The sequence below is a fragment of the Microtus oregoni genome, unplaced genomic scaffold, assembly GCF_018167655.1.
Source record: "Microtus oregoni isolate MIOR12 unplaced genomic scaffold, Mior012 000029F_ref0000214, whole genome shotgun sequence".
NCBI classification, from domain to species: Eukaryota; Metazoa; Chordata; class Mammalia; order Rodentia; family Cricetidae; genus Microtus; species Microtus oregoni.
In genome coordinates this window covers 23,195,736-23,219,692 of record NW_024543088.1, presented here as the reverse complement: position 1 = coordinate 23,219,692, position 23,957 = coordinate 23,195,736, and the positions used below count along the sequence as shown (strand labels likewise).

Below are 23,957 nucleotides of genomic sequence, written 5' to 3'. Positions count from 1 at the left end.
TTCAAGACAGCCAGAGCTACACAAAGAAACCCTGTTTTCAAAAAAAATTAAAAAATAAGTAATTTATCTTCAGTTTAAAAGTAGAATCATGGGACTGGGGAGATGACTCAGGGGTTGGGAGCACTGGCTACTCAACCAGAGAACCCAGGTTCAATTCCCAGCACCCACATGGTAGTTAACAACTGTCTATAACTCCAAGATCTGACACCCTCGTCCAGACATACATTCAGGCAAAACACCAATTCACATAAAATAAAAATAAATTAATTAAAAAATGAAAGTGGAATCCTATTCCATCCTATTGTTATTTATTTCTCTTTCACGCCATGGCTGGACATTTCAACTTGTTTCATTTCTCCCGACAAACAGCTCCCCTACAGACGTCTACTATTTAAGCATACCTATTATTATCTCTTAGCATTATTTTTGGTAATTATATAGGTAACATAAATCCAGTATAATAAATCACACAATTACAGAAAACTAAGGAATTCTCCACCCAATCTGCTGTTTAGTGAACTCCTTTCCCGGGTTTTCTATGTATGTACATATATGACTATCAGACTTTTAAACAAATTAAAGGGTAGTTTTAGAAGCCTGAAGACTCACGATTTCCTTGCTTTGTCGGTCAAATGTGGCCTTCACAAAGAGCGAGCCCAGAGCAAAGCCAAGGGCATCATCTGTATTGGAGATGCAGGTCTGCCACCTCGGTGTACAGGACTGTAAAGGGACAAACAGCAGGGTGCCCAGAGTGAGCACTGACCTCTGGTCTGAAGGCCTCTCTCCCTTTCTGGGGCTAAGCCTCTCAGCTGGGCAACAGACACTTGTGGTGCCATTTCTCCTCCAGACTCCAGAGACGAGTAAGGCAATATCTCAAACTACGCCAAGCCCAGAAGCAAAGCTTCAGCAGAAAAGACATGGGCAATTTATTTATTTATGCAGTATCCTGCCTGTAGGCCAGAAGAGGGCACCAGATCTCATTATAGGTGGTTGTGAGCCACCACGTGGTTGCTGGGAATTGAACTCAGGACCTCTGGAAGAGCAGTCAGTGCTCTTAACCACTGAGCCATCTCTCCAGCCCTCCACGCTCAGTTTTTACTCCGGCTATGTTCCTAATAGTCGTCCGTGGATTTCAGATGTTTCTTTTTTATTATGTTTACTTATTTAGGGTGGGGGACACTCTGGCCTACCACGGTCCAAATGCGGAGGTCAGAAGACAACCTAAAGGAGCCACCATGTGGGTCTTGGTGGCACGTCTCTTCACCAGTTGTTCTGAGCTATCTTTTTTGTTTTGTTTTTTTTGAGACAGGGTTTCTCTGGGTAGCTTGAACTATCCTGGAACTTGCTCTGTAGACAAGGCCAGTCTCAAACTCATAGAGATCCACCTGCCTCTGCCTCCCAAGTGCTGGAATTAAAGGCGTGCACCACCACTGCCCAGTTGTTCTGGAGCAAGCTTGTTGGATCATTGCTCTGTTCTACAATCCGGGCTTCGATGCCATCAGTCCACCTGAAACCTGGACATCATCCCAGCTCCCTCTAATGCCTCCCTCCCAATTCAGTCCGCCACTAGTTACTACTGGCTCATCCTAGTCATTTCTTGTGTGGCCTGTCACCAGTTCCCTGTCCTGTAACACTGTCATCACTTGTCACAGTCAGACTTCTTAACATAACTGCCATGGATGTCACATGCCCAGCTTACCAAACTCCGTCTGCAGCCCTGTTCTAGAGCTCATACCAGAACCCCTGCAAATGCACCCAGCTCCTCCAGTCCTCTGTGAATTTGCGTATGTGTTCCTTATGCCGGGAATACCTCCCCCACTTTCTCAGGAGTTTATTCCTCACAGACCATCTGAGAAAGTGTTCCTGCTACCTCCTCCATGGTTCCCCACATAGAGTGTGCCTCTCCCAGCTTGGGCTCTATAAGACAGAGGAGGTTTTCACTTAATATGCACAATTAATACTCTCAAAATATACGCACTTGTTGGTAGTTTTACTTCCCATACTTCATGGGGATTCTTAAAATGAAGACCAGCACATGATCATCTTCATCCTCCTCATCAAAGCCGGATGCCTATGCACACCACCTGCCAACATTCACTTAAGCAGCCTGGAAACTTATTCCTGTTACAGACGAGGAAACGGAGCACGGCAACTTGCTCACATCCCCAAGGTGCCATAGGCTTAAATACGAAGGAACTAAGACTGGAAACTAAGACAGCTTGATTCCGCACCGTGTGCTCATGTACCATGAAGGACTGTTCCTGACACCCTGTGAGCAGGTAGCACCAGCCAGGGCAGCTCAGAAAGGAAGCAGAGTCAGGTAGCCCACCTTCTTGGTGCCATAGAGGGTCTCCAGCAGCTTCTCCTGCGCAGACTCAAAGCGCTGGTCAAGGCTTGAGGTCGTCTTCTGCACCAGGTTCCAAATCAGATAATTGTTCAGGATGCTATTTCCATACCAGAAGATAGGGAAAGACATGTGGGGAACCCTTTCCACTCCCCAGCCAGTCCCCAAGACCATGCGGGCTATGGGACTCCTGAGAGGAGCACCTGGGCCACAAGCGCCTGCAGAAGTCAGCTGGGAGCAAGGTGCGGGACTAGAGGTCACAGACGGACACCCTGGAACTGCCTAGGGGAAGAGTCCACAGACATTCTGCTTGAAGTTTGGAAGGTTCAGGGCCTGATCACTCGGTCTGTGTGCCAATTCACTGTGGTTGGTCCTTCCAGAAAACCCCAGAGCCCTGAGTCCCCTCCACTACCAGTCTCGCCCCGCCGCCCCCGCCCGCCCCTCTCACTCCCCAGTCCCACCTTGGTTCTGTGCGGTTGATGAGTTCCGACACCTGCTGTAAATACCCAGTCCCGTATACCACCACAGGCTCAGAATCCCCCAGCTCGAGCGGAGACAACAAGAAAGACAGGAACTCCAGCCAGTCCATGGAGGGTGCTAGAGCCTGAAAGCAGAAACTCTTCAGGCTTCCCTGCTTTCCCACTGGGCTCCCAACAGACTCTCTCCCCCACTGATTTACTATAGCCTGGGCAGCCTTCCCATTGCTATAGTAACAGTTACTGGCTGCTTGGGGACCCCTTCCTGCAAAAAGTGCTTTTCCAGGCCCGAATGCCCTGCAGTCTGGGAGCCTAACCACTTATTATACGAGGAAAGCCACTATGTGTGATACTCAGCTTGGGTACAGAAATTCAAATATTTTCATGCTGGTTGATAAAACACCACTTCCCCAACACGTCCCACATACCTGGCCTCTTTCTAGCATCTCCTTTCCCAGTCTTTCCATAATTCAATACCAAAAGGGTTGGTACAGGAGGGACATTAGGAGATACTTCCATACACATTCTGATTATTTTGTAGGTATTTCATCAATTTGTTTTTCCCTTTGCTTCCTCGCTCGCTTGGCCTGGAACTCACAGAAATCCTCCTGCCTCAGTCTTCCAAGTGTTGGGGTTATAGGTGTGAAGTACCATGTCTGGCTAAACATTTTAAATACAATCTCTGTAGTCCTGGACAACAGGAAAGAAACTAAAGGATGGCCTTGAGAGAGGTGGCTTAAAATGTTGACCATCTTTCTTTCCAGGGTAGCCATACACATCTGGAAACCTCGCAACATCAGGAAATGGGAAGGACTGGCTTCCTCGGGGGGGATAAGGAAACGGGGCGGTCTCTGTCAAGGGCTGCCCTCTCCCTAACATCTCTAGTGCCCTGCCTAGCCCACCTGCAGCTCCGAGATGCTCATCTTGTGATAGATCTTCTCTTCATCACGCCGCTGGTCCTGGGGCACAGTGATGTTAGCCAGTTGTATCTCCAGCTCCAGAACTTGCTGCATCTGCTCCCGGGTAGAGGCTGGCTGTCCACCCAGCAGCACTCCCAGCTCCTCCATGTAGTCCAGGTAGGCTGTGAGCACCTGCGAAAGCCCCAGTCATCCCAAAGTCAGCCGCAAGCCCTGCCCAAGCCTAAGGTCTTCTCTGGCCCTCACCGCTTGCCATCATTTCTTTGGCTTATGCACTTTCCGGAAGTCTTGGTGGCTCTGTTTAATTTCTGATCCGCTGCTGACCACTGTCTGCTTTGACTTAATTACCTGTGCGTTTATCATCTGTTCCCCTCAGTGGGCACTGTTCAAATTTTGTCAGCTGTTCTCCGCTGCATCCCAAGAGCTTGGATCAGGGCCAAGCACAGAACGGGTCCCCTGTAAATATTTACCCAATGGATGGACTCCCATAGTCCTTTGCCTTCTCATTCCCTAACGCCCTTCTAATTGCCCCAGTCCATTAGGGCCATTTGCTTTTACTTGAACAGTTGAATGCATCCTGTAGAGTGTCTGCCCCTTCGACTCCCCTCTATCTCTTGTCCTAACAGGCCTCCAATGCACTTTTCTCATCCTCCCTGTATCCAAGGGAGAGAAAAAGCACAGAAACAGAATATTTATCCTGAACATTATATATCCACAGACCAGATAGCTAAGGGGCTTGCATATAATGTATCTTGCCCAACGCCCTCATAGCAATTCCATAAAGCCATACAAGTTCCAGTTTCCATAGAGGGAACAAACTTGAGGCGATGAGATAAGGACTCCGATCACAAAGGACCCCTGACAGGTCAGAGGGTGTGGAAACCTGAGCACTACATGGACCCAACATGAACTCAGGTTGCCTCAGGCCAGGCTGGCGCTATCAGGACAAGGCCTGTTGGCTTTGCTCACCACTGGAATCTTGGGTTCAAGAACAATGTCTTCCTATGACAGTTGTTCACCCAATATTTGTTGAGGAAAGGGGAAAAGCAAGCAGATAGATCATCAGCTCTGGCCCGCGGCCACCTCTGTGGCTCCCCTCCTTCCATTTAAAGACAGGATCTCATTATATAGCCCAGAGTGGTTTTGAACTCACAATTCTCCTACCTCAGCTTTCAAGTGCTAGAATTACAGGCATCCACCACCATGCTGGGCTTTCTTCCTACTCCTGAAGTAAAGTCCCACCCTGGGCTCACTCAAGGCTAAAGGCCACTGCTTTTCTTCACTGAAAAGTGTCTGATCCCTTGATATTCACTCTTTTGTTGTAATTGTTCTTTTGACTTTTCGAGACAAGGCTTCTTGTGTAGTTTTGGCTGTCCTGGAACTTACTCTGTAGGCCAGGCTGGCCTCGAACTCACAGAGATCCGCCTGCCTCTTGCCTCCCAAGCGCTGGGATTAAAGGTGTGCGCCACCACCACCCAGCAATAGTCATTCTTTATCCTACAAAACCTCTCCTTTCTCCCACTCTCTTTATTGCTGCTGGTGTCAGAAGGGTATCAATCATCTAGCCCAGCTTCTAAGGGGGCTGTAGTTAACCCAGTCAAGGATCTGGTGTGAGGACCTTTCTCTTCCTACCTCCTTGTCCTCAGTTTAAGGCTTACTTCTGAGCCCTTGAATCCTCCACACTCCTAGCTTTGATCCTATCTCAGCCATTGCACAACACCTTCCCCTGTTATGGCAAGAGGCTTCCTGCCTAAGGAAACCCAAGATGCAATGAAAATCAAACACAAGGCCTGTTCCACAGCAATGGGCAACATAGTTCTTCCCTGCATTCTCCTGCACACACACACATAAACATACAAGCATGTATGCAGGCATGGCCTCCTACTCATATTGGGGAGGAGACAGCTGTTGAGAGTAGGTTTTCTCATATCACCTTGTGGGAGCTGGGAGTCGAAACTTGCACCTGCTGGGCCATCGTTCCACGGGCCCATTTCCCTTCTTTTGGAGTAAAGCCAAAACTTGCCAGCTATGGTAATGTAATGTGTGTGTGTAGTCCTAGCACTCCGGAGGCTGAGGCAATAAAATCACTAAAGTCCAAGAGTAAAGACCAGTCTGGGATACACTATAAGATCCTGTCTCATTAAAAAAAAAAAAAAGGAAAGAAAAAAATTAAATTCCTAAATTCTGTCCAGAAGGACTAGGTCATCTTCACCTATGTCACTCCCTCTCTCCTTCAGTCTGACAACAGGCTGTCCACCTTCCTTCCTCAGAGCCTGTCAGAGCTGCTTCCTCTGTGGGCCCCTCTTCCTCTGTGTCAGCCTACCCTGCCCCTCTGTCAGCGCTAGTTCCCGGCTGGAATCAAATTGGGAGCCTCAGGTGTCTCCTCTGTGGTTGCCCCAATGACTGTAACCAAAATATTGTCTCAAGCTGTTTCACACCCCCTCCCCCACGGAGGGAGCAGCAGCGGTCTCATTCACACGTGTCTAGAGGAGGCTCTGGCTGAGAAGTCAGGTAATGTTAATGAAGGCCTGGCAGAAGGACACAGGACTCTCCAGCTGGTCTACTCAGCAGGACACTGTTTCTTCCACTGCCCCCACCTGTCCCACACCTTTGTCTATATGTTAAAGGAGAAGCCCTGAGCTTCTGGTTCCCTTCACAGTCCTCGCCAGCACTCCACCAACTTCCGTGGCTGCCAACTGACCTCTCACACAGAAGGTGGCCGCCTTCCTCAAACTCACACGTCTAAAGTGAGAGACTCCCCCACACTATCTGTTCTACACAGGAGCAGCAGCTGCTACCCTACACCTCAAACCCATGCTTCCCTTTTTACAGAGAAGGAACGAGCCTCAGAGACACCAAACAGTTACAACAAGCAGGAAAGCTGAACTTAAAATCCAGGTCTAGTTTCAAAGTCGCTCCTTGTCCTGTGACATCACACTGTCTCCAGGTCCCCAAGTTCTCCAGGCTGAGTCTTCTACAGATACCACGGATCCCCTAAGGCCCATTCCACTCCACCGGCACTCAGCCTTATAGCTGCGATCATCCTCAGTGCCTTCATCTTCTAACATCTAGTAACCAGCAAGCCATGATTCTGGCTTGCTGTCTTGTAACCTCAGTTACTCACTCCCTACCACTCTCTCACCTGGGCCCTTACTGACTGAGCCCAGGCACTGCAGAGACTCTTGGCTCCAGGCTCCTCCCTCCCATGCATCTTCTTACTCCACACAGACTGACTTCCCTAGGCAGTGCTAACCACATCCCTCCATCCCTGCTCTGGAGCCTGGAGGCGACTCTTTGGGGCTGCAGAATGAATCTCTGAAGCCCTCGAAATCTTCTCCATAACCAGTCACTGGCCACCTTCTCATCTCCCATGTGCTCAGGAGCACATCCCGACAAACCATGCTTCTGGTTTACATACTTCAAACACATCCAGCCACTCTGGCTTCGGCATTTTGCCCAACACATTCTCTCTACACAGAATGCCCTCTGTTGCTCCCTGGACCTTTCCCCATGGTCCAAACACACTAAGCCTTCTCTCTAAATACGATGACCTCTGTTGATTCTTTGTAGTCTTTTTTTTTTTCAAAATTACATCTATTTACTTATTTATTTATTTATTGGTTTTTCGAGACAAGGTTTCTCTGTAGCTTTGGAGCCTGTCCTGGAACTAGCTCCATAGACCAGGCTGGCCTTGAACTCACAGAGATCTGCCTGCCTCTGCCTCCCTAGTGCTGGGATTAAAGGTGTGTGCCACCACCATCCAGCCATTTATTTATTTATATTTGTGTGTGTGTGTGTGTGTGTATTTGCCTGAGTGTTGAGGACAAAGGAAATCTTGGAGAAGATAGTTGTCTCTTTCCATCATATGTCCTAGGGATTGAATCCAGATCACCAGTTTTGACTGCAGGTGCCTTTACCTGCTGAACCATGGTGCTGGCCCACTTCTTTGTTTTTATAGGGCCCAACTCAAATGTGATCTCATAACGGAACTTCTCGATGCCTGCATCTCACCTAAGTCCTAGAGACCTATTGAACCGTGTTCTCAGATACTTAGGTCCATGTATCTATTGATATCAAAAACTTCCTGTGACAGTGACTTTGAAACCTACATCTCAGAATTGCTCCCGAGCATCTGGCATACAGTAGGTGCCCATAAAACATCTTCCCAGGGCTGGGGATGTCTAGCATGGGGGAGGCCCTGGGTTTGATTCCCAGCACCACAAATGCAAAGAAAAGAATTTTTTCTGGTGAGTTCGAGACCAGCCTGGTCTACAAGAGCTAGTTCCAGGACAGGCTCCAAAACCACAGAGAAACCCTGTCTCGAAAAACAAAAAACAAAAAAAAAGAAAGAAAAAGAAAAGAATTTTTTTCTGGAAGAAAGAATAGGAAGAAAGGAAGAGAAGGAGGAAGAGAAGCAAGTCAAGGAGAGAATAAGGAGTAAAGGACAGTCGGCTTGCTAGCCAGGCAGCACAATAGCCTCCCGTTCCCTACTCTGGCCCTAGGCAAAGAGAAAAGTACATAGAGATTAGCTAGCTCAGCAAGGATGGGACAGGAGTTCTAGGATGTGCCTTACTTTCTCATTGGCAGTTCTATTTAGGTAGTAATCTCGAGAGGGCAGGAAAAGCCCAGACTGGTCCACCTGCAACAGCAAGGGGTAAAGGTTAGTCTCTCCCACTTTAAACCCAAGACTCCTGTATATGGGGAGGGAGGTATTCCACCTTCCTGTCACATTAGAGGGGAATCTTGGCTCCCTTGGCAGAGGGTCCACGAGTTCCTACCCTTTCCCCAGCCAGGCACCTGGATGACATTGCTGTTGGAACTCTTAGAATCAGCACTGACGTAGACGGTGAAGAAGGGGGTGGCTCTATAGGTCCCTGCTACTGCCTTTAGCACTTCCATGAAGTTGTCCTCGTCCCAAGGCCCTGTGATGTTCCAGCCACCGATCTGAGTAGAGATCACAAGTGAAATCTCTGGTCCAGGGATTGCCAAAGCTTCCTTGGACCACATCCTGTCCCTCCTGCTCATCTTGCCCGAAGCCCACCCAGGGCCCCTGCCTTGTCAATGAGGTCTCGAAGTGGCTGAGCTCCTAGCTTCTCAATACGCTCCAGCTGTAGGCAGGACAGGTAGAAGCGCCGTGTCTTTCGCTCAGCTTCACTGCTGGAATTGAAAGTGGTATTCTCTGCAATGGGTAGAACACAGGAGAGGATCCAGGGAGCAGTTAGATTAACTGCTGTGAGGGAGCTGCTGGCCTTCATTCCTCTCCTGGCTCACATAGGTGTGTGTGTGCATATATGTATGTATGTGTGTATGTTTGTATGTATGTATTATTTTATGGTACTGGGGATTGAATGTAGGGCCTTTCACATTGCTAGACAAGTACTGTACCACTGAGCTAAAATTCCAGTCCTCTTTTTACTTTTGGTAAAGTCAAAAATAGGGTCTTAATAAGTTTCTCAGGCTGGCCTTAACCTTCTAATCCTCCTGCCTCAGTCTCCTGAATAACTAGAATTATTGGTATACAGTAACAAGCCAGGTTCTCTCTCCCCCATCCCTGTCTCTTTTGAAAGTAGTCTCACTATATAGCTCTGATTGGCCTGGAACTTACTACATAGACCAGGCTAGCCTCAGACTCATTGGGATTCACCTGCTTCTGCTCCCCAAGGGCAGGGATTTTGAAACCACTATGTAGTAGCCTTGGCTGCTCTGGAACTCACTCTGTAGACCAGGCTGGCCTAGAATTCATAAAGATCTGCCTACCCTGTTTCCATGGCTGGGATTAAAGGTGTGCACCACCCATTAAGACTGAAAGACCAAAGTGGGGCTTTCTTCCTCTGTTTGTGGAGACCCTCATAGAGGTCTCCGTTCTTCTCAGAGGACCACCCCATCTAAGACAGCTCCAGTTATCAAGAGCTCCTGCTCTCTGCATACCCTCCCTCAAGAGAGTGTCACGGAACGATCCATCTAGTTCTTCACTCGTGGGTATTTGTTGAGGACCCACTCAGTGCTAGACCATGAGTTAGACATAAAGCCCAAGATGGGCACAGCACTCCTGAAGTCAGCCCTCACCAAGCAGGTGCTTCAGTATGGCCTGGTTCTGGTCCCAGAGGCTGTTGAAGGTGTTCCAGCGGGAACGCCCGTTGGGCAGAGGGTTTCTTCTAATCCAGCCTCCACAGGAGAACTGATAAAAATCCTGACAGGGGCTCACCCCACGGTCCAGGGATTCCAGGATTTTCCCAGCCACTCGAATGCAGGCTTCTGTGAGGCAGATGTTATGGGTTGGGTCTGTGGCAGGAGACAGGTAAGGAGACTGTCAGTCAGGAAGGGAGAAGAAAGCCTTTGGGGGAAGGAAATGAGAACAGGAAGTTGGCAAAGCTAGCCCCAACAAGAAAAATATTTAGAGGTCCTTCGATTTCTAGACCCCACAGCTATGAGGTGTCCTGACAGGTGTGGACCCACCTACCTCTGTGGTACTGGACCCACAGAGCCACGAGGCAGCCCAAAAGAAGGGCAGCCAGGACTAAAGAGAGGCCTGCCAAGCCCAGCTCCAGCTGTGTGTGTGAACCCAAGAGTCGTCGTGTCCTCTTCTGGAACCCCACCTGGGGAGGACAGGACAGGGAGCAATTGAGCCGCATTGCAAGGACCCGAGATCACAGAAGTCCTCCTACCAAATAAATATGAAGATACAGCCTGTTTCTAGAAGCAGGGAACATTTACATAGCTAGTGGGGTTAACTTCAGGGCTCAAGAGCAAAGAGGCAGGGGAGCCTGTTTTATGCAACGTCATGGCTTTGAATGGCCTCACCCTAGTCCTGGAGCAGAGGCCAGAGATGGAGTGGAAACCTGGGGAGATGACCCACCAGAAGAACCCAGAGCACATAGTTATGGCAGGCGTCAGGCCAAGGGTGAAGCCTGAGGAAAAAGGGGAACCCCCTTGCCCACCTCCAGTGAGTCCTGGGTGGCCCTGCCTTCTACTGGAGTCTCCGGTGCTTCTTCATCCCGAAGCTTGGCTCGTTTGTACTCCACCATCTGCAAACAGTTCAGGAGCGCCAACTGAGGTCAAGTAGCTAGGCCTTTTGCCCAAGGCCCTGCCCGGGGGACTGTCCCTCGCTGTCCGGCTCCATCCTACCTGCAGAGAGGGCCCTTCCCAGGTGCCGGGCTCTCAGGCTGGGTTCCCCTCTGACAGCATCCTTCTCTAACCCGCATCAGAAGCCCCCATCTCCGCAAGCTGGAGTCCCTGCCAGACGCCGCCAGCTCACTCACACCCGCCCCTCCACACTTCATGCCCTCTCCACCCGGGTCCTCTCCCCTGGAGCCCAGGGCCACCACTCACACTGCCTCCGCCACCCAGTTCATGCAGCGCGACATTCATGGTGTTGTGGAGCAGGGCCCGGCCGCGCCTTAGGGCTGGGGGAGGTTGACGCGCCCAGGAACTACGGCCCAAGCCACCCGTTGAGCCCCGGCACGGCCCTCCATCACAGCCACTGCTGCAGCCCCTGGCTTGGCCGCCGCGGCCCCGGCTTTTTCAAGTCTCCCCCACCCAGCGGCGCGCCCGGGGGTGGGAGCGAGGGGGAGGGGCGGAGCGCGCGCGGCTCCCAGCCAGCGGCGCCCAGACCGATATTGTGGATATTATGTTCCCCGCAACCGCTGCTCTCCATCAAGTCTGAGAGCCCCTCAGGCAAGTCACCCATAATTTGCTGTCCTTTGGTTGAGGCCTAATCTCTGCTAATATTCTTTACCCGAACTCCCAAACTGCAGGCCTTCTCCGACACTTTTTAAACACCATAGAGGAATCATGCCCTGCGAGAAGGCTCTACCTACTAGCCTCTCTGCAGGGTTATTTTACAGCCAGCCCATAGAGACAGACGCCACAGGCAGTTCACGCCTAGACAGGTGTCCACAGAACGTCTACAAAAGCACACAGACTCCAACCACAAGCGACACAGAAACGACTACACTGAAGATTCACAACGTATATATGCAAAAGGCCACTGTCTCTGGGGGCACACACAAGCACATATCAAGGGTTAGGGCAGCGTGCACTCTGCACAGAGCCCCCACTAATGCCACTCTTGCACATTGCTTCAAGATGGCACTTTTACTCTCCAAGATAATTGCTGTCATCAGATCATCTCATAAAGGGAGGGTTACAGATGGTGACAAATTGGCAGGGAAAAAAACAGCCATGCACAGATATTTAAAGAAAAGACATGCTAACACTTCTAACTCAGGCAAGCGATTTTATTTGGGAGGTTTACAAGAAAAAAAAAATAACACCCAGCAATATTTAACTGAAACGCAACAGTGTGGCATCCATGCATCTGCCATCTGCCTTCCATATTGTCATTCCTTAAACAGGCAGGGGAGTGTGACAGTCTGTTGCACCAAGGAGTGCCTCATGTTTGTTACAGTGCTGGGGAGGGAACTGGGGCACTGAGTCACAGCCTCATCTTCCTCTCCCTAACCCCACCAAGAGAGCACAAGAATTTGATCTGAGGAAGCTTTAGGTAGGGGCAGTGAGTGATCATTTATTGATTCTTCACCTCGGTTCTCAGACATCGGGCTGCAAGTGGTTCCAGCATGGAATATTCCTGTGGCTGAGAAAGATGCATGATGAATGGACTTGGCTGAGAATGGCTGGGCTACTTTCTGAGGCACTTTCTCAAATCCCCAAATTGCACGGTTTCAAGCAAGATAAAACCACAGTGTCGCTATTAGGATGAACAGTTCTGGATTCAGACCCAGCTTCCCCATCTGTAAAATGGAAGAGCAGTACCTACCTCAAAGTGTGTTTCTAGAATGAAACGAAACCGTGCCTGGAAAGCGATTGGCACATAAGGAGTATATTATGGTTTAATCTGGCTTTTCAGGTACTGGGTCTTGAACCAAGAGCCCTGCATCTGCTGAAAGGTAATCTACCTCCTGGATATTGGAGGGCTTTAAAGGACTGTTCTTGAGGGTGGGTTGATGGCTCAGCGATTAAGAGCACAGGCCACTCTTCTAGAGGACCGGAGTTCAATTCCCAGCAGCCACATAAAGGCTCACCACACCCTTCAGTAACTCAAGTTCTAGGGGATCCAACACCCTCTTCTGGCCTCCGCAGGCATTGCATGCACGTGTCGCACAGACATACATGTAGACAAAACACCCATACACACAAATAAATAAATAAGCAAATAAAATTTTAAAAATGAAATTAAAGTTTAAATACTGTTTGGGGGGATAACTTGTTTAAAATAAAGACGATTTTGGCTGAGTATGGTGGTGCACACTTTTAGTGCCCGCACTCCCGAGGCAAAGGCAGGCGAATCGATGTGAACTCAAGCAGTCTAAGTCTACACACTGAATGCCTGGCCAGCGAGGGCTACAGAGTGACTGGGTCTGCCTAAAAAATTATTACTAGCATTACCTCAAGGAAAAATATTACTAAATTGTCCAAACTGACCCTAAAGTTTCAATTCTTCTGCCTCAGTCTCCCCAGTAGCTGAAATTAACAGGTCTGCCTGATTTTACTTTATTTATTTTTTGTTTATTTTGAGACAAGGTCTCATTACATAGCGAGGGCTGGTCTCCAACTTGCAGTGATCTCCCCGCCTCTGCCTCCCGAGTATTGGCTATAACTACATATTACCACGCCCTGGTATTTTAATTATTGTTATCACTTAAGCCCCATAACTAGACTAAGACCAATTATCCTGTAGAAAGCATGTTCTAGCTCTCTGATGGTGGAGTAGGCTACGTTAGTTAGGGGTTCCCTACGCAACAAGTTCTCACATCCTGCCATACTGCAGTCCGAAGCAGCAATCTACTTGGGACAAGTCTTTGGCATGTTCATGCTCACCCTAACAGTGCTGTGATATCACAGTGTTCATCTCTGCTTGAGAGAAAACCCAGCACTTAAGAATCAGGTGAGGGGGCCTGTGCCTAGGCTTGGAAGACGGAAGCAGGAAGACCATTTGTTCAAGGTCATCCTCAGCTCCACAATTGGTTTGAGAACAGCGGAGGCTGTATGAGACCTGTCTAAGAGAAAAGGAAAGGGGGAGGAAAAAAGAAGAAAGAGAGGAAGGAAAAAATAGAACTAGTCAGATCTGACGGTACAGGAAGGTCTACAATCCCAGTTACTCAGAACCAGAAGGATAATAAATCTATTATGTCTCCCTGAGCATCTTGGTAAAACCCTTGTCACAAAATCAAAAGGAGAAAGATGATTGAGGATATAGTTCAGTAGTAGGGCCCTTGCTAGCAAGCTTAAGGCCCTAGGTTCAATCCTCAGTAACTGAAGGACAAGAGAAGTGAAATCAAAACCATCAAATACATAACAGCACATACTTCAGTGTGTGGTGATTTGAATGAGAATGGTCTCGAAGGTTCACATATTTGAATGCTTGGTCCATTCCAACTGGTACAATTGAAGGGGGGTAGGAGGAGGTGTGGCTTTGCTGGAGGAGGTGTGTCACTGTGGGTGGGCTTTGAGATGTAAAAATCCCAGCCAGGCGCTGGAGAGATAGTTCCTCTGCTGTTAAAGGCTAGGCTCTTCTCTAAAAGGCTAGGCTCACAAACTCACAACCAAAAATTCCAGCTGGGCGGTGGTGGCACAAGCCTTTAATCCCAGCACTCGGGAGGCAGAGGCAGGCGGATCTCTGTGAGTTCGAGGCCAGCCTGGTCTACAAGAGCTAGTTCCAGGACAGGAACCAAAAAAAGCTACGGAGAAACCCTGTCTCAAAAAATCCAAAAAAAAGAATATTATTTTAAGATGTGCTACATTTGTTTATGCTGTAGAACATTTATTTGATGATGCAAAGATGTGTCGCGTCCTTTTATATTTCGTTTGTTTAACTCTGTGGAGCTGTGTTACTTTGCCTGTCTAAAACACCTGAATGGTCTAATAAAGAGCTGTACAACCAATAGCAAGGCAGGAGAAAGGATAGGCAGGGCTGGCAGGCAGAGAGAATAAATAGAAGAAAAAATCTTGGAAGAGATGACCGAGGAACAGGATAAGGAGGAGGACCTGAGGGGCCAGCGACTCAGCTATACAACAAGCCATAAAGTAAGAAGCCGGCTGGGTAGTGATAATGCTTTAATCCCAGCACTCAGGAGGGAGAGGATAGAGGATCTCTGTGAGTTTGAGGCCAGCCTGGTCTACAGAGCAAGTTCCAGGATAGGCTCCAAAGCTACACAGAGAAACCCTGTCTCGAAGAAAGTAAAAAGAAGAAGTAAAGAAAGGAATATAGCCTATCGAAGCTAAAATCCCAGAGGCAAAAGATAGACAGGATAATTTGAGTTAAGAAATGCTGGCAAGAAACAAGCCAAGCTAAGGCCAAGCACTTATAAGTAATAATAAATTCACATGTATATTTATTTGAAAGCTGTGTGTTGGCCTTTATAAGAGTCAAAGAAAAAAAACCATTTCTATTCTCTAATTCTTCCCTTTATGTTTGGCATCCATTTTTCTCTACTCTATTTTTTTCCTCCTTTCTCTGTTCTCCCTTTTGTATGTATCATTCATTCATTTGTTTGTAACAGGGTCTGAGGATGCAATCTAGGCTGTCCTCAAACTTTGTATCCTCCTGCCTCAGTGCCCAGGGTATTTGGTTTAGTAGATATACAGCATCAAGCCTGGCTTTCCTTCTACCACCCTCCAGTTTTCCTTTCTTTTAATGGATCTGAATGAATGGGCAGACCCTTCACTCCTAAATTTACAAGGACAATGTGGTCATGATGGAAAGAACGCTAACGGTCAGTACTGACAAAGATGGGGAGTGTGGTTACCTCCGTACACTCCGCATACTGTTAGCTTATAAATTCAGATATTCTTTGTGCTATGAAAGGTGCAAAGGAGTGCTCAGTCTGATCCAGAAGGCCTGCTTCTAGAAAATTATGTCAGAAAATGTTATCCAAAAGATGTCAATCAAATAGCTTTTTTTTTTAATATTTATTTATTTATTTATTATGTATAATAATATTCTGTCTGTATGTCTGCCTGCAGGCCAGAAGAGGACACCAGACCTCATTACAGATGGTTGTGAGCCACCATGTGGTTGCCGGGAATTGAACTCAGGACCTTTGGAAGAGCAGACAGTGCTCTTAACCGCTGAGCCATCTCTCCAGCCCCTCAAATAGCTTTTGTTCTAGAACAAATCACAGCAAATTTAATGGGTAAAGTAAGAACTAAACAGGAAAACTAAACTACGTAAGATTCCAGCACTTGGGAGGCAAAGGCAGGCTTGGTCTATAGGGTGAGCTCCAGGAGAGGCAGGGCTGCACAGAGAAACTCTGTCTTGAAAACCCAAAATAAATAAAGTAAGGACTATTATTTTTCATGTTCAGTGGTTTAACTGGATGGCTTTTCGGGGGCTGGATAGTCTAGAATACTTAGATGGCCTTATTTGTTTTGTGGACATTGATTGGGACGACCAAATCCTATGTAGTTACTCTTCTTCTATACCATGCTATATCAAAATAACAAAAGAAGAGAAAAGTTGAGCTAAGATTATTCATCATTAGAGCTCTCACCGACAGCAGCAACAACAACAACAAACCCCAAAAGCTGGGGTCACGCTCCAGTGCCCAGCCATCTTTCAGACCTTGGCTCCTTCCCATTTGGTAGGTGTTCCCACAGGGCAACCCAGTCCTGTGGTCAGAGTCGGACTCAGGGATGGAGAATTAGGCTCTGCTTCTGTACTGGGAGAGCTTCAAAATATTGGTTTTTTCCCCCCACATTTGTTCATCGCAGCGTTATTTATAATACCTCCAAAATAGGGAGGAAATAATGTATAAGTATAGAGGGCTTGTTGAATAACTCCAACATCCATACAATGGGACACTGAGCAGCACGTGCAAATGATAGAAGAGGAATAATCGATAGGAGAAATTGCCATAAAAATTAAGAGACAGGATTTTTAAAATTTTCATTTTTATAAAGCAAAATAAACAAATACATGGAAGCACAGGTTAAAAAAATGTCAGAAGGATGTAAAAAAAGTTTGGTATGAATGTGCCCAATGATGATATTCATTTCTTTTTATTTATTTATTATATGCATGCTTGCGCATGCCACAGCACACATGTAGAGGTCAGAGGGACACCTTGTGGGTATCTCTTCTTCCATCACGGGGATTGAAATTAGATCCTGACAGCACGTGCCTTTACTTACTGAGCCCTTAAACAAGCCTGATCTTACCTCCAAGCTCTTTGGGTCTATATGATAACAGCTACCATTTCTATATGTTTTCCTTGTTAATTTAATCTTTACAATTTAATAAAAATATATCCCACTAATATAATTGTCCTGTAGTACAGATGAGAAACATAAGATACTGGGAAGCTTAACAATTTGACTCAAATCAAATAGTAAATATAAGGCAGGATTCTGGTTTGAATCTAGACTCCAGACTCATTAATCACTACATGAATCTATCAAAGTCAACTGAGGTGTCTGGGGCTCCAGTTTGATCCTTGGTAAATGGTTCTATCAGCAGAGGGGTTTTGTTGTTTATTTTCCCTGCTGGGGAACCAACCCAGAGCCCTATGCAAGCCTATTGTGCAAGATGCTCTATTGCTGAACTTCATCCCCAGTCCTGGGCTTTTTTGAGACAGGTTCTCAATGTAGTCCAGGCTGGACCTGAACTCTCTATGTAGGACAGGCAGCGTGAGATCTTCCTTCTTTAGCCTTCTGAGTGCTGGGAACAGACGTGTGCTACTATGCCCCAGGTGAGGGATTTCCAATTTTAAAATATTCAAAATGCTATTAACACTTCAAATTTTATCAAAGCAGGGATGAAACACATCAAACTTCTGAGTAGAGGATCAGAATATAAGGACCTTTCCTCACACTTTGATGACAGAAGTGGAACTTACATATATTCAGCATTACAAAGTCTTTACAGTTCTGCCCTTGGGTCTTTTGCTTAACTACAATCCAGCACGCACAGGGAGACAAGAATAGATTAGTTAAGACAGTTATTTAACACTTAAGGTCATGCTCAACTTCCTTAGCATCAGGGAAATGCAAATCAAGACAACTTTAAGATACCATCTTACAGCCGGGCGGTGGTGGCGCACGCCTTTAATCCCAGCACTCGGGAGGCAGAGGCAGGCGGATCTCTGGGAGTTCGAGGCCAGCCTGGTCTACACGAGCTAGTTCCAGGACAGGAACCAAAAGCTACGGAGAAACCCTGTCTCGAAAAATCAAAAAAAAAAAAAAAAAAAAAAAAAGATACCATCTTACACCTGTCAGAATGGCTAAAATAAAAAACACCAATGATAGCCTTTGTTGGAGAGGTTGTGGAGAAAGGGGTACACTCATCCATTGCTGGTGGGAATGCAAACTTGTGCAACCACTTTGGAAAGCAGTGTGGCGGTTTCTCAGGAAATTCGGGATCAACTTACCCCTGGACCCAGCAATACCATTCTTGGGAATATACCCAAGAGAGGCCTTATCATACAACAAAAGTATATGCTCTACGATGTTCATAGCAGCATTGTTTGTGATAGCCAGAACCTGGAAACAACCTAGATGCCCTTCAATGGAAGAATGGATGAAGAAAGTATGGAATATATACATATTAGAGTACTACTCAGCAGTAAAAAACAAGGGCTTCTTGAATTTTGCATGCAAATGGATGGAAATAGAAAACACTATCCTGAGTGAGGTAAGCCAGACCCAAAAAGAGGAACATGGGATGTACTCACTCATATTTGGTTTCTAGCCATAAACCAAGGACATTGAACCTATAATTAGTGATCCTAGAGAAGCTAAATAAGGAGAACCCAAAGAAAAACATATAGGCATCCTCCTGAATATTAACCTTCAGCAGGCGATGAAAGGAGACAGAGACAGAGACCCACACTGGAGCACCGGACATAAATCTCAAGGTCCAAATCCGGAGCAGAAGGAGAGAGAGCATGAGCAAGGAACTCAGGACCGCAAGGGGTGCACCCACACACTGAGACAATGGGGATGTTCTACTGGGAACTCATCAATGCCAGCTGGCCTGGGTCTGGAAAAGCCTGGGATAAAACCGGACTCTCTGAACATAGCGGACAATGAGGACTACTGAGAACTCAAGAACAATGGCAATGGGTTTCTGATCCTACTGCACGCACTGGCTTTGTGGGAGCCTAGGCAGTTTGGATGCTCAACTTACTAGACCTGGATGGAGGTGGGGGTTCCTTGGACTTCCCACAGGACAGGGAACCCTGATTGCTTTTCGGGCTGGAGGAGGGGGGGGGACTTAATTGGGGGAGCGGGAGGGAAATGGGAGGCGGTGGCGGGGAAGAGACAGAAATCTTTAATAAATAAATAAATTTTAAAAAAAAGACAGTTATTTAAGGTTTGGGAGGTTCAAGGCTAGCCTGGTCTACACAAATTCCAGGTGTATGTAGTGAGACCCTGTCTCAAAGAAAACAGAAGAATCTAACCAACCAAGTGTTGTAGCACACCCCTGTACTCCCAGAAACATTGGAGGAAGGCTGGGGAGGGGCTTATCTAAGCTATATAACAAGTTTCAGGCTAGCTCGGGCTACGTAGTAAGATCCTGTCTTTAAAAAAAAATATGAACGAATGAATTTAGGTTAAATTATTATCCTTATCTCTCTCATTCTAGAGAAGGATTTTGTTTCACTTCCCATACAGTATCCACCCTTGGCAAGAACCCCAGGGCTCCTTCTTCCACAATTTAGGTGAGGAGCTGCTCGGTTCCTGAAACAATGCCGTTTAGCTCAGGACCAGCGCATAGGCTCTGTGTTTTCTCTGTGTTTTTCTGTGTTTTAGACTAGAGTACCAGCTCGGAGAGGTGCGTAGGACACATTCTCACTGGGTAAGATGAAGGCTATACAGCCAAGGTTTGGTGTGGTTTTCTTTGTTTTTCTAAAGTTATAGAAGTAGAAATGCTTTTTTTTTTCCTTTTTTGGTTTGTTTTTGTTTCAGGTCAGAGTTTCACAATGTAGCCTTGGCTAGCCCAGAACCCACTATGTAGACTCAGCTGGCTAAGACTCACAGAAATCAGCCTCGTTGAATGCTGGGATGAAAGGCCAAGGCTACCAGGACCAGCACAAAAACCTTGAGTATTGGGTCCTAGATTCGAGGTCGTTCCGGTAATGGCAGATGATGGATTAAAAGTCATTGCTGTGCATTTTCCAAGGGGAGGGAGGCGTTCTGGGTTCTCTAGTCACCCAGAGTTACTCCTTTCTTCCTTCCAGATGCCAGGGACCTACTCATCACAGGGCCTAGCTGGCGGCCCCCCTTCCAGCCACGAGGACGGAGGGCAGGAGTGCTCGAAGAAACCTCTGATCAGGCTGAGACCTGCCACGGGAGAAGTCCCTCGCACCTTCTCCCTACCTCTCAGGCCCCATTCTGACAGCAGATGTCTTTGCAATTAACACCTGAATAAGTGGTGCTGAAGGGAGGAAAGCCAGCACCCAGCAATCTCACTAGCTGCACGATTTGGCCGGACTAAAGGGAAGGTGTTGTCTTGCTTGGGACGTGGACAGAACCAAAGGCGTCATTAGAATCTTTACCAGCTCTTCGCTCTGAATGAGACACACCCTCCCTCCTAAGGCCAGTGATTGCGCCAGAGCCCTCTCGCGCCAGAGAGCCGGTGACGCGGCGACTGACTGCTAGCCGGGCGGGGGCGGGGTTTGGGGGGCGGAAAGAGGTAAAGGGAAGAGTACATGTTCTGATCTGTGGAGGGGGGGGGGACTCTACCCTGGGCCCCAGCAACAAGGGCGGGGGACACCCTGTCCCTCCCGACGCTTACTAGCGCGCGCCTCGTGCTCAGGCACTCCGGGCTTCCCTGCGTCATCCGCATCCAGGGCGCCCGCCGCGATGCTGCCATTCATTTCTCCCACACTGCCAGCTTGAGCGAGCCTCCAGGGCTGAGGGAACCGCGTGGAGTGACTGGCGCTTTGAGTCTGGATTTTGGCGCCAAGAGCGGGCCTAGGGTTTGTGGGGAGTCTACTCTGTTGCGCGCTGCGGCTGCAGTGTTAAGATCCTACTGAAAGGCCGCAACGTAGTCTAGTGGGGACAGACCCGATGGTATTCATACAGGGGCCAAGTGTGGGGACAGATACAGAAAGTCCAAACCCGACACAGAGACCAGATCAGATGCACAGACGTAGACTGACAGATGCAGACAGTCGAATACAAATTGACCAGTTGCTGCTGGAGACCTGCGAGCATCTAGGATACAGGGACGCGCCAACCACGGTGGCACCACCCCCAGGCCCGAGTTCTTCCCGCGCTCCGGTCGGCTGGTACCTTCCCCTGTCTTCACGCGTATTCCGCCCTCTCCAGGCGCCCTTCAGGGTCTGGGCCGTGTCCACTGCCAGTCTGGCCACCGCCTTCCGAGGCCCCGCTGCGCCCCCAGCTTTTGGCGCTCGGCTCCCAGGCGCGCTTCCCTAGCCGAGGAGTCCGACCCTCCCCTTCTCCCCTAAGCACTAGGCTACCCACTCTAGGTTAGCTCTCGCCTGCACCGGCCGCTGCGGTCCTCCCGGGCCCACGTGGCGGCCATTCCGGGCCACATCGCGGGAACCTCCCACGGCTGCTCGCTCCACTCCAGGGATCACCGGGCTCGCTCGGACCGCTGGGCCCCGCCTCTTTCCGCTGGCCGGTGCCCGCCCCGCCTCCACCGCGCCCCGCCTGCCGTTCTCTGCCGCAGTCGGGCGCTCATCGTCATTCCGCTCTCGCCGCCGCCGCCGCCCCCGCCCCGCCCCCGCCCGGTCCCCGCCGCTGCCGCCGCCGCCTGCCCAGCGGCCCGGGAGGCGGAGGCGCGGGGGAGGAGGCCCCGCTCGGCTCCGCAGTCCCGGATGCTGTATGACTTCATCCTTCCGCCGGCTCCCCTGCTGAGCTAGGGCCGGTCCGGCAGCTAGCCTCTGCCCGTGCCCCGCCGCAGTCCCTAGCCCGCCCGGTGCCCGCCATGTCCGAGATCCTACCCTACGGTGAGGACAAGATGGGCCGCTTCGGCGCAGACCCCGAGGGCTCCGACCTCTCTTTCAGCTGCCGCCTGCAGGACACCAACTCCTTCTTCGCCGGCAACCAGGCCAAGCGGCCCCCCAAGCTGGGCCAGATCGGCCGAGCCAAGAGAGGTACGCGGCCCGGGCCCGGAGTCGCCGCCTGACCCAGAAACCCTTCGCCCGGCGTCCTCAGGCTGCCGTTCCCCGTCAAGTGGCAGCCGCTCTTGCCGCAGACCAGCGCAGCCAGCTGCGCACCCGCCCGGGGTGGGGAGGGTCCCTGCTGTGGAGTTGTCCCATTCTTTTCCTCTCCCGGGAATACAGTGTCCCGGATTCGAAGCTCGCCACTTCTGGAAAAAGAGCCCTGGCTCCTGGTCGAGGGGGAGGGGCCGCTTAGGGTATTTGGGGCTGCTTGGCACTGGGAACGCAGGATGGTGGGCCGATTCCTTGGGCTAAGATGAGTAGGTGGATGCTACTGGAGGGCAAGGAGGCCAAGGGTTCGGTTGTCTTGTTTGTTTGCACGGGCAGGGGACTCCGGGTGCCAGTATCAGGACGGGGATTCAGGTGGAGGAGAGGGTTACACACCAGGTGGCAGTTTCATCTGAGCCCAGTATGAGGAGGGGTCTCTGTCGAAAGGAGAGATTTCCGATCAGTTTAGATGGAGGAAGGCTCAGGTGACAGGAAGGTTCGCACTGGGAATCTTTGGAAGAGGGGTGTTCCCACACAGGGAGGAGGTTTGGGTCCCAGGTCTGGTAGCAGGTAGGGTCTGCAGAAGAGTTCGGGTGGGGAGGGCATAGGTTTTCGAGTGGTGTCGCGGGAACATAGCCAGCAGAGTAGATCTGCGCGGGCCCCACTCTCGCCGCCGCCCCCCGAGACCACGCGGCTGATGCGCTTTCTCCCTGCGCAGTGGTGATCGAGGATGACCGGATAGACGACGTGCTGAAGGGGATGGGGGAGAAGCCTCCGTCCGGAGTGTAGACGCGCCGGCTCTGGCGGCGGGCTCCGGGCCCAGCCCCGCAGCGGCCAGGAGCACGGGCCGGCGATGCGGCTGCCGGCGCACCCCCGCCCGGGCCGAGGTGCCTGCGGGCGGGGGCTGCAGGGCCACGCCGCCGCCGCGGGGTCGGTGTTGCTACCGCCGCTGCCAGGCGCTCCGGAGCTGTCCGCTTCAGCACCACGGCGGCGGCGGTAGTGGTGGTGCGGACCAGCCCGGAGCCCGCCGACGCACTCATGCACTTTAGAACCTCGGGCCGCAGCTCCACCCCGCACACCGGAACCGACACAGAGACCCACGGCCCCCAGCCCGCCCCCTCCCGCACGGCTCCCCTGCCCCGCCCCTCCCCCGATCAATCTGGTCTGCAGCCCGGGCAGCTGCGGCGGCGTCGGACTGCGCGGCCAGGGAGGTTTGGCTGCATATTTGCATGAGCTTCCTACCCACCTCAGCCTAGCCCTCCGGGTCTTTCCTCGACTGTACCCCTGTCTGGCGTGACCCCAGCCTCTTTCTAAGGGACTTCCTCAGCACATTTGTATTTTTATATCCGATTCTTTGTTTACTGGCTCCTCTCATGGTTTGTGCCCTTCCCCCACAGCCTCCGCCATGCTCTTCTGCGCCTGGCAGATAGGACAGGTGTTGAGACTGGGATGGGACAAGCCCCCAACATGGTAACTAACCACATGGCCAGTCTGCCCAAACCTGACCCCAGGAGGCTCATTGGGAGACTCCTCCCTCCCAAGGTATCACCTTTTAAGGGCCCAGATCTGATTTTACCTTGGACCCCTTCATGCTATCCCTGGGAACCCAAATGGGGACTGCTCAGTACCTTTGGATGACACCTGTGGACCTGAAGATGTTTTCAACCCAGGGTTGTCCTTTGTAAAAATGTTTCTCCATCCTCAATGTAACAGGAGTGTGTGAATAAACACAGACCTCCGTGTGAGTGTGTGTGCATGTGTGTGTGCTACTTCAGTCTGCTGGGAGACAGGTGTGGACAATCTTGGGTGCAAGTTCCCAGTGGGGAGGTGTTAGCAAGTGAGCATCAGGAGGGCACCCTTGTATGAAAAGATCGTAACTATACGGCTTCCTTAAGTACACTTATAGCCTAAGCAGGACAGGTCTCCAGTGTTGGGGCTGAACTGGGATCAGAAATATAAGCAATCTAAATTCAAGATCTTTAGCCTCTTAAGGATAAATTCAGATTGGATAGGAAAATCCAAGGTCGGTTGGTTTGCAGAGAAACTGTGTTGAACTTTACCCCAAAGTTCAACAAAATCATAGGAC

At 49.8% G+C, this 23,957-nt stretch overlaps 2 protein-coding genes across 8 annotated transcripts in view; one reads left to right on the top strand and one right to left on the bottom strand.

Annotated features, from left to right (window-relative positions):
- Positions 1-23,957, bottom strand: part of LOC121464761 (endothelin-converting enzyme 2) — a 36,046-nt gene that overhangs the window by 4,783 nt on the left and 7,306 nt on the right. For 2 of the 7 annotated variants that reach the window (XM_041677829.1, XM_041677833.1), the window contains exons 1-11: positions 11,067-11,324; positions 10,676-10,762; positions 10,198-10,333; positions 9,804-10,019; positions 8,792-8,916; positions 8,535-8,681; positions 8,311-8,376; positions 3,723-3,911; positions 2,806-2,948; positions 2,330-2,444; positions 610-720 (exon numbers count right to left, since the gene is read on the bottom strand). In XM_041677829.1, the coding sequence (XP_041533763.1) occupies positions 610-720; positions 2,330-2,444; positions 2,806-2,948; positions 3,723-3,911; positions 8,311-8,376; positions 8,535-8,681; positions 8,792-8,916; positions 9,804-10,019; positions 10,198-10,333; positions 10,676-10,762; positions 11,067-11,105 (1,374 nt within the window). In that variant the 5' untranslated portion in view covers positions 11,106-11,324. Of the gene's footprint in view, positions 1-609; positions 721-2,329; positions 2,445-2,805; positions 2,949-3,722; positions 3,912-8,310; positions 8,377-8,534; positions 8,682-8,791; positions 8,917-9,803; positions 10,020-10,197; positions 10,334-10,675; positions 10,763-10,862; positions 10,882-11,066; positions 11,325-20,990; positions 21,147-21,182; positions 21,337-23,957 lie in introns of those variants that run through there. The other 5 variants (XM_041677830.1, XM_041677831.1, XM_041677828.1 and 2 more) reach the window with 5 other exon arrangements.
- Positions 21,383-23,616, top strand: Camk2n2 (calcium/calmodulin dependent protein kinase II inhibitor 2). Its single transcript, XM_041677836.1, has 2 exons — positions 21,383-21,817; positions 22,590-23,616. The coding sequence occupies exons 1-2, from the start codon at positions 21,649-21,651 to the stop codon at positions 22,658-22,660; spliced, it is 240 nt and encodes a 79-aa protein (XP_041533770.1). The 5' UTR covers positions 21,383-21,648; the 3' UTR covers positions 22,661-23,616.

Excerpts from the sequence above, each read along its gene's own strand:
- Camk2n2 (XM_041677836.1), top strand. The coding sequence starts at position 21,649 with ATGTCCGAGATCCTACCCTACGGTGAGGACAAGATGGGCCGCTTCGGC. Across the intron at positions 21,818-22,589 it reads GATCGGCCGAGCCAAGAGAG|TGGTGATCGAGGATGACCGG; the intron begins GTACGCGGCCCG and ends CTCCCTGCGCAG.